General features: G+C 38.2%; 1 protein-coding gene across 1 annotated transcript; it reads right to left on the bottom strand.

Annotated features, from left to right (window-relative positions):
* Positions 1-4304: 4304 nt before the first annotated feature.
* LOC118485900 lies at positions 4305-8187 on the bottom strand. Its single transcript, XM_035982415.1, has 4 exons — positions 7729-8187; positions 7126-7515; positions 5821-6936; positions 4305-4502 (listed from the first exon to the last, which is right to left on the bottom strand). The coding sequence occupies exons 1-4, from the start codon at positions 8185-8187 to the stop codon at positions 4305-4307; spliced, it is 2163 nt and encodes a 720-aa protein (XP_035838308.1).
* Between the last annotated feature and the right edge of the window lie 668 nt (positions 8188-8855).

Genomic DNA, 8855 nt, shown 5'->3' with positions numbered 1-8855 from the left:
TGATAGGGAGGGTCTAGCCAAGGACCCTTATAAACGTGGCGCACCACGGAGGCATTCCGCGGAACTATCCTTAGTTTTAGATTAGTTTAACTTTTATGCTTTCTAGTTTAGTTTTAATTTGCAGGAATAAAACACACTCGGGATGGTGAAGGATACTAAGGGAAGCTTGAACCAACACCCCATGCGCAAAAACAGAGCCTTTCGACAATTTTTCTTCATTACAGCAAGTTCAGCACGGGGCCGTGCTCACCCAACACGCCCCCGTGCCCAAAAATCTGCAGAAATGCCCAGTTCAGGTACCTGGACACGGGGCCGTGCTCACTGAACACGCCCCCGTGCCCAGCCTTCTGTTTACTTTTGGTACTGGCAGTCTGGACATGGGGCCGTGTTCAGCCAACACCACCCCGTGTTCAGCTACCCAGTACCATAAAATCTTGTTTTTAACCCACTTTTACACATTTTAATCAACCAAAAAACTTATTTTTGGACACATTGAGGACAATGTGTAATTTAAGTGTGGGGGGATGCTAAAACCTTGAATTTTGCAAGTCCTAATAACAAGCCTTACACAAAACTCTATTGGAACCGCTAATCACCCCAAATTTTTTCAAAAACTTTTCATTTTTTTTACTTGTCTTGGTTTAATTTGGGAATAACAAGTTCTAAAAAGGTTATATTTTTATAAATTTACAACCGATAGCGTCGTGATAAAAAGAACCAAATAAGAAGATTATGAAACGGCATGACAATCTTAGTTAAAATTTGATTATATATACTTGATCACATAAAAACCCATTCCCACAAAAGTGAGTTTTGAGCCTTTATTGAGCATACTAATATACATCTTTAAACTAAATGCTCATTTTTCGTTTCTTGTGTGAATAGCCGCTTGGTTCTTACGACTCTAGAACTTGCCACGACGATACATTCCCGGTCCTTACCAACTTAAACCCGAGTAAGTAAATGATGGAGGCATTAGGACTAACCCCTTTTTATTTCTACACAATTAATTTTCCTTTTTTTTACCACCTACCCAAAAATCCCCCTAGTTAACCCCTTTGAGCCTAAACCTTTTCGTTTCTTTACCCAAAACAAACACCCTTTTTCCCACCAAAACCCCTTTTTCATTTTAAACCCTTTATTTTAGTAACAAAGCGCGGTTTTTCTTATGACTTCCTTATCAAAAAAAAAAAAAAAAAAAAAAAAGAAAGAAAGAAAAAAAAAAAGAGAGAAAAATGATGATAATAATGAAGCCAAAAGAAATAAACAAACAAGGTTATCAAAAAGAACTTTGTTTGAAAAATTGCTTCATTAAAATAAAAAGTCAAAAAAAAAAAAAGTCTTACGAAAACCGACGCTTTTTACGCTTTTCGCCCTTTTACTAACCACTAACCCAACCACCCACCTTTAACCCAAGCCTAACCCTTCACCCAAAAAGTCCTCTTGATATTTACAAAGGTATAAAGTTAAAAAGGAGGAGGATTGATTGCTTGGCAAGCTTATGGTAGGAATAAGTTCCATGCCGCTCTCGAGTGATTCACTAAAAAAATACACCTTCGGCCGAGTGTGAGTGATTTCTCCCGTGAGGTATGTGAACTTGTATATAAATGAAATTTTAAAGAGGCATGTTATGCCCAAATAAGTAGTTTCTCTTATGAAACGTTCTAAATAAATCATAACGAATAGGATTGTAAATAATATAAAAATAAAACCCAATAAAGATCTTGGATTCCCGACACTCAAGACAAGCCCAAAACCTTCTCTTCTACCCATTCCATTTGGGAGTGTAAGCCACATATTAAAGAGTTTTGCTTGAGGACAAGCAAAGATTCAAGTGTGGGGGTATTTGATGTGAGTAAAATGCAACATATAAATTACATCAAATGAGGCATAAAACTAACCCTTTCTAAGTACTAATGTTGGAAAAAGTGTGCTTTTGTCTTCCTTTTGTATTTTCAGGGTTAAAAGAGCTTAAATGAACAAAAGAAGCAAAAATGCAGCCAAATCTAACATAAATACAAAGAAAAGGAAGAAACGTGGCATGCCCGACTCCTCGACAACATCTCCCAAAGTAAAAACAAGAAGAAAGCTGAGCATGGGGCTGTGCCCAGCCGAGCATGGGGCTGTGCCCAACTGAGCATGGGGCTGTGCCCAGCTGAACACGGGGCCGTGTCCAGCTCAACACGGGGCCGTGCTCAGCGAGCACGGGGCAGTGTCCAGGATGGTCAGCCCTGGCACAAAAGACAAAGTGGTAGAAGCTTCTATTGCCCACCACGGGGCCGTGCCCAGCGGACACGGGGGCGTGGTCAGAGTGCTGCAGGTGCATTTATTGTAATTGCGAATTACAATTAATGAAGAGAGAGAGTGTCAGACGGGCACGGGGGCGTGTCCAGCGGACACGGGGCCGTGCCCAGGCTTCTGTTCAGCCTATAAATAGGAGTGTTTGGCTTCATTTCAACTCATCCCTTGGCACACCACCTCTCTCACACCTCATCCACCACCCACCACCACCATAACACCATCATCCACCACCATCATCCATTGTCCATCGTAGAGTGTGTGAGTCGTCTCGGGATCCAAGATTGATCGTAAGAGTTCTTGACAATCAAGGCCATGTTTGCCTAAGTCTCTTACATCACTTGGTGAAGACAAGTGTTTAGTATAATACTTTTTATTTTTAATCTTTTGCACTTTTTATTTGGTTTTGTATTAATGACTTTAATAACTAGTTACTTATGTTGAAGGTGATCTTTCCTTATCATTTGTCCGTGGTGTCTTGGCATTATTTTACTGCCTATATAAAATAAAAGATTTTCACCATTCATATCTCCACGGTCTATATGGAGGTATGTTGGCTACCTGGTCGGGGGTTAAGGGAACGGTTTGGTAAAGGTCTTGCCCTTGTTCAGCGTTTAGAGGTCCTGCTTGGGACCTGGGTCAAATTTAGTAGGATCTCCTTCAATGCCCATAGGTATTGGATGGCGGGGATCCAAACTCTTTGACCCCCTCATAAGTTAACTACTATTAATACTATAACCCGGCTATTTAGGACTGTATCCCTGCTGACTCAGACTACTTAGCCGAGGGTAACGTCACCGCCAACAGCGGGGCCTACCATAATTTGTATTAATAACTTAATTCATTATCTTTCAATAATCCGACCCTTTAGGATTGTATCCTTGCTGACTCAAACTACTGGGTTGAGGGTAACGTCGCCTTTAAAAGAGGGGCCTACTACAATAACTAAGATAATCTCTTAAACAAGTGCAAAAGTGCGAAAATAATCAAAGGTTATACTAATACACGTGTCGGATCCAAGTGATTCATCTTGTCTATCTGTTTTTATTTTATTTTTATTTTCAGCATTTAGTTAGTTTTTATTTTTCTTAGTTTAAAACATTTTTCTAACTTTTTGATTTGATTAGACGTTGAGGATAAACCGGTATTAAAAGCTCTTGTGTCCTTGGACGACCTCGGTATCTTACCAACACTATACTACGTCCACGATGGGTGCACTTGCCCATATGTGTGTTTAGTGTTAGTGAATATCGTGTTTTATAAATTTAAAACTTGGCTAAAAGTGTAAAAAGGGCTTAAATATACATCAAAAATAGTATACACACTAACACGCATCACTAGACCAAAATGATCCATATGAATCTCTCTAACGGTCTCAAAACTGAATTGAATTTCTTTTGAGGGTGTGATTTCTTCTTTTGCTTGCCTTTAATGCAGCTAATGCACTCCCCTTCCAGATGAAAACGTTTCAAATGAACACCGTTTACCAAGTCATTGTGTACCAGGTGATTCATTTTTCGTAGATGAATATGGCCCATCTTTCGATGCCATAACTGTGACTCCTTTTCCGTTGCTTTTGACATGAAGCACTTAGCCTGACCCGTGGTAGTAGTAGCTACGCTCATGTCCTACACGTACAGATCATTGACTCTAGGTGCTCTCATGATAACCCATTCCTCAGGAACAACAAATCCTGGTTTCAAGATCAAACATTCTTTGTTTGTAAAGTGCGTTGTATACATGCGATCACAGATTTGAGATATGCTTAGAAGATTGTTTTCAAGCTCGGCGATGTAGTTCACTCTTTCAAACGTTACAATGCCATTAGATAGAGTTCCTTCACCGATTATTCTACCACCTTGATTACCTGCAAACCCCACATATCCTCCATTAAATCCTCTAACATCGTATAATAAGGTCTTTTCTCCCGTCATGTGCCGAGAAGCTCCGCTATCCATAATCTAACGTGAAACGGATCTTGGAAGCTCCTGCACATATCAAAATGCTTAGTTAGATTTTGATGCCACCCAAGCCTCTTTTGACTCGGGTAACTTGACATTGATGTGAGTTGTTTTGGTGAACAATGGTGGAAAATTTTTGTCATTCATTTTTAAGCTCTCTTCAGATCCAACCTCAACCTCTTTGTATAAGAAAAACTCATCTTTAAGAGGTTTACCAGATGGTTGGTCTTTCTTTTGAACATCCTTCTTTTCAGAATTAAGCATTTGTTTTTCAAGTTTCTCATAGTAATCCAAAGGAACATTCATCTTTACCGGTGTAGTAGAAGATGATTGTTTTTCCGACTCTGAAACCTTTGGTTTTGGAGAACTTGTTTTCTTTTCAACAACTTTTGGCTTCCATGTTTGTTGAGATGACGCAACCCTTTTGTAAAACTTGTCATTTTTAGTTACCACATTTTTCGCAGGTTTAGTTTTGATTTTGGTGTTTTCATTTTTCAAAACTTTCTTCTCAACAAGCATTGGAGCTTTACCTTTTGCATCAACTTTCTTTTTCTGAATCTCAACAACTTCAGATTTAGGCTTTGAGTTGGTGCACTTTCGTGCAATGTGTCCAACTTGATTACATTTAAAACATGTTCGAGTATCAACTACCCGACTTGTACCTTCAGTTTGAGGCTGTGATGCCTTTTTCTCAAAAAATTCTTCATTTGATTTTGAAAAAATTTTTGATTCTTCATCAGAAAGTGAACCTGAACTTGAACTTCTCACAAAAACCTTTTTCTCAACGAACTTTCTGTTTTGAACATTCTTTTTCTGATAATTCTTACCACCCTGATAACCACCTGACCATCTGTTTTGGTTGTTGTTATGAAAACGCGGAGGTACAACAGATTTTTTATAGTAAGATTTATCTTTTTCAAAGTTCAATTGTCTCTCTGAATGTTTCACACCTTCAATTTCAGACACATCAATCTCGACCAACTTAAACACATCTCTCAGTTTGCCAATATTCACATTCTCCAAAGGAAAATCACGATCCGAATACAACTTATCAGATCCCGCTATCTTGTACATCACAAGATTAGGTTCTTCACTTAAGTTGTTTTTGGATTTTGATTTCGGAATGTATTTGTCCAAAAAGCATTCATCATCCTCAGTAGTGTCACTTTCAGTTTTCAAAACATTTTCAGCCATGCTTTTAACAATTTCGGACTGGACACTATCTTCATCGGAAGATGAAGTGAATGCGACATCAATTGTGTCTGGAAGCTTAACTTCATTTACTTCTACATCATTAACGAAACCTGATTTTTTCTTTGAGAAATTTTTTAAAACTGGTGGTGGAACCTGATGATACCCAACCCCAGTTCCATCCGAGTATACATCTTCACCTGCTTTGTTCTTCCCAATTGGTTTAGGAACTATATGTTGAAGAACAAAACTTGCGGAGTTAACTGTTCAGTTTCAACTGAATACGTTCATTTTCAATTTTTGCTTCTTGAAACTGAAGCTTCAACTTAGCAATCTCATCCTGTTGTTGATTGATTAACTCTTCTTTCACCCTTGGAAGTCCTGATAGTTGAAGATTTTCTTTGGTTGTTTTACTATTTCTTTCATCAGAAACTTTAACCGTTCGTTTTAGCTTCTCAAAATTTTCTGAGAGTTGACGATTTTCATGAATTAGCTTTTCGTTTTCTTTCTGAATTCTTTCTACGTCATTTTTATCTTTTTCGATTTTCTCAGTTAATTCTTCTGATCGTTCATTTGAAGCTTTTAACATTTTATCACGGTTTAAGATCTGGTCTTCAACGTCTCTGACTCTTTTTGTCAATTCTTCGGTCATTTTACCACTGAGGTAAGCAAGTGTACTACAAACCTTGCAGTCTTTCATGCAATTTTTGCAGTCGCTCTCAGTTTTAGCTTTCTTACCTGACTCATTGATTGCATCATTCTGACTGACCTTGCTTTTAGACTCAGTTCCAGAACCAGAAACTACCTCTAGCTCTTTTGCAGCAAGTACTTTGTCAGCCATCTTCTTCAAATTTTCAGCAGTAAACTCCTGTGACGTGTCAATAATTCCGTCATCAACTTTCTTTAACTGCGGCTCTTCCTCCATTTCTTTTTCTTTATCATCAGCTTCTCCTCCTCCCCACCACAATCTCTGATTTGCTTCTTCTTCTTCTTCTTCTTCAGCAATTTGCTGGATGAGAGCATCAACACTAATAGAATCTGGATCAACTGCAATGTTTCCTTTGGGATCAAGGTAACATTCTCTATCAGCATCCCATCTCTTCGCCTTCTTAGCTTCTTTGAATGTATGATAGATTCTGCTCATCCTGTTTTGGGCTTTCATCCTTCTGTTGATGAATTTTTCTTCTTCTATTCTGTTGTCTTTGAAAGGAACAATTTTTGTCACAAACGCATAGCCCACTACATCCTCTTCTGGTAGCAGTTCACTCCAGTCGAAACCTTCGTCATCATGAATAACAGCAAGAGCTCTTGATTTTTCTTTGGAGGCATCTTCAAGCTGCTTCATTCTGGGAGGTTCAGATTTGTTCTGATGATAATTTGCTCTTTTGTAGTAATCTTCACGAAATGGATTTGCAGTATCATCAGCTGGTGCGTTTCGACATTCACGTTTGAAATGTCCCTTTTGTTTACATCTGAAGCACGTGACCTATGATTTATCAAAACCAAGTTTTGTGGAAGGTCCGCCAATAGAATGTCTGCCTGTAATCTCCATGAACCTTTGTGCTCGTCTGACCGCACTAGCCATACACCACCTGATATCTATCAACTCCATTTCTTCTGGGTCGATCTGATCATAGTCTTCCTTGGTGAGGTTAGTGTTTTCAATTTTACCTACAACAAGACTCTCGTAATATTCCAAAACAGATGCTAAAAACACCATTTGTTGTTTGGCAGATTCTTCACTAAAGTTTTGAGCATTTTTAAGATCAACAACGATATTGCATTGGAACAAATTCTTTGAAGCCGACTGGCTTAGAGTTGTTGACAATGAACCACTATGAAAACCACTGCTTGAACTCTCTTGATTTGATGTGTTAGAATTTTCAGCTGAGAAAGCTGTCTTAGGAGACACATTCTTCGGGATCATACTTCCTCGGTAATATAGCTCAACATTCTCCTGATATGAAGAATGATTGACTTTGTATGATTTCTTGATCTCCAGCTCATGACTCTCTACTCTTTCAATTAACAGATCAACCGTCAGATCCTCCGACTTGATTGTGTTCTTCAGCATCAAAGCAAAGTATTGTCAGTCTTTCTCATCTAGCAGCGAGTCAAACAGTTTGTCAACTAATTCTTCTTGAGTATATATGATTCCGTGTCTTGCTAGCTCCATCTTCAAATGCCCGAATCTTTCAATCATCATAGAAACAGATTCGTGTTTCAAACATCCAAACAAATCAAACTTTTTTCTTAACAACTTCTTTTTGTTTTTTACTATCTCAGCACTACCCACACATTTCACTCTTAGTTTCTTCCATAGATCTTTCGCATTTGTGTACTCAATCAACGATATTATGTCGTCTCTCACAGACTGATGAAGCAATGCAATGCACTTTTGTTCAGTTAGAAAACTATCTACATCTTCAGTGCCTTCTATATTTTCATAATCTGATCTTCCCATATTGAAACCATTCTTCATGCTCTTCCAGCTTGGATATGCAAACGCTTTTAGCCACTCTTCAAACCTTTTAGCCCATCTATTGTATTCTTCTATTACCATCAGTTTAGGAGGTTTGTTGTACGTCCCATAGGCACTCTCTACACTCAAAGCATCAGAAAGAGTTTTCTTCGCACTCGGATTTGAAACGTTTTCATTTGTGTTGTTTGATGTATCATCTCCTGTGTTTCCCGTGAAAGCAAACATGTCACTGAACGGATTCATAAACTCATCCATCTTCAAGTGCCTGTAACAATCAACAAACACTTAGAAATTTTTTGAATTTTAACAACAACAGTTTCAAACGAAATCAGTTCAAACGAAAACAGATTTCACGTGAAAATAGCTTTCATACGAAATACACTTCAAACGAAATATCCTTCACGCGAAATTATCTTTCACACGAAATACACTTTTTGTGCGAAATAACGAGTTTGGTGCGAAATAAAGGTTCCAAGATAATTTCGTGCAAAATTAGTTCCGATTTCGTGTGAAATTATGTTTGATTTCGTGCGAAATTATGTTCACCAACTTAATTTCGTACGAAATACCAAATAAGATGCTGATTTCATGTGAAATACCGTGATTTCATACGAAATAAGACACTCAAAGTTAATTTCGTGCGAAATTCCAGCTGACTATTTCGTGCGAAATTATGATGACATCATCATTTCGGCCACCATTTTGTCAAATTGATCCGGTTTTTGTTCGAATTTTGGTCCAATTCTTTCAAGGATTCATTAATACAGTGTTTTACGTGATATATGTGAAATTCAATCCATTTTGTCCGTTAAATCTCATTTAATTTTGAAAAGAAAGAGTAGAAGTGATGAAAACAAGCTGAAACGGTATGAACTCTTCGTCCTGAGCTCTGATACCACTTGTTGGATCATCGTGTGACCCTA

This window comes from Helianthus annuus, chromosome 13 (genome assembly GCF_002127325.2).
Source record: "Helianthus annuus cultivar XRQ/B chromosome 13, HanXRQr2.0-SUNRISE, whole genome shotgun sequence".
Classification (NCBI taxonomy): domain Eukaryota; kingdom Viridiplantae; phylum Streptophyta; class Magnoliopsida; order Asterales; family Asteraceae; genus Helianthus; species Helianthus annuus.
The sequence above is the reverse complement of the archived record's forward strand: the minus strand, read 5'-3'. Positions and strand labels throughout refer to the sequence as shown.

Bases quoted from the DNA above. Each gene is read 5' to 3' on its own strand.
- LOC118485900 (XM_035982415.1), bottom strand. From the start codon at position 8,187: ATGGATGAGTTTATGAATCCGTTCAGTGACATGTTTGCTTTCACGGGA. The intron at 7,516-7,728 runs GTAAAAAACAAA...TTGATGCTGAAG, and splicing joins GTGTGGGTAGTGCTGAGATA to AACACAATCAAGTCGGAGGA. The intron at 4,503-5,820 runs GTGAAAGAAGAG...TCTGAAAAGAAG, and splicing joins AACTATCAGGACTTCCAAGG to GATGTTCAAAAGAAAGACCA.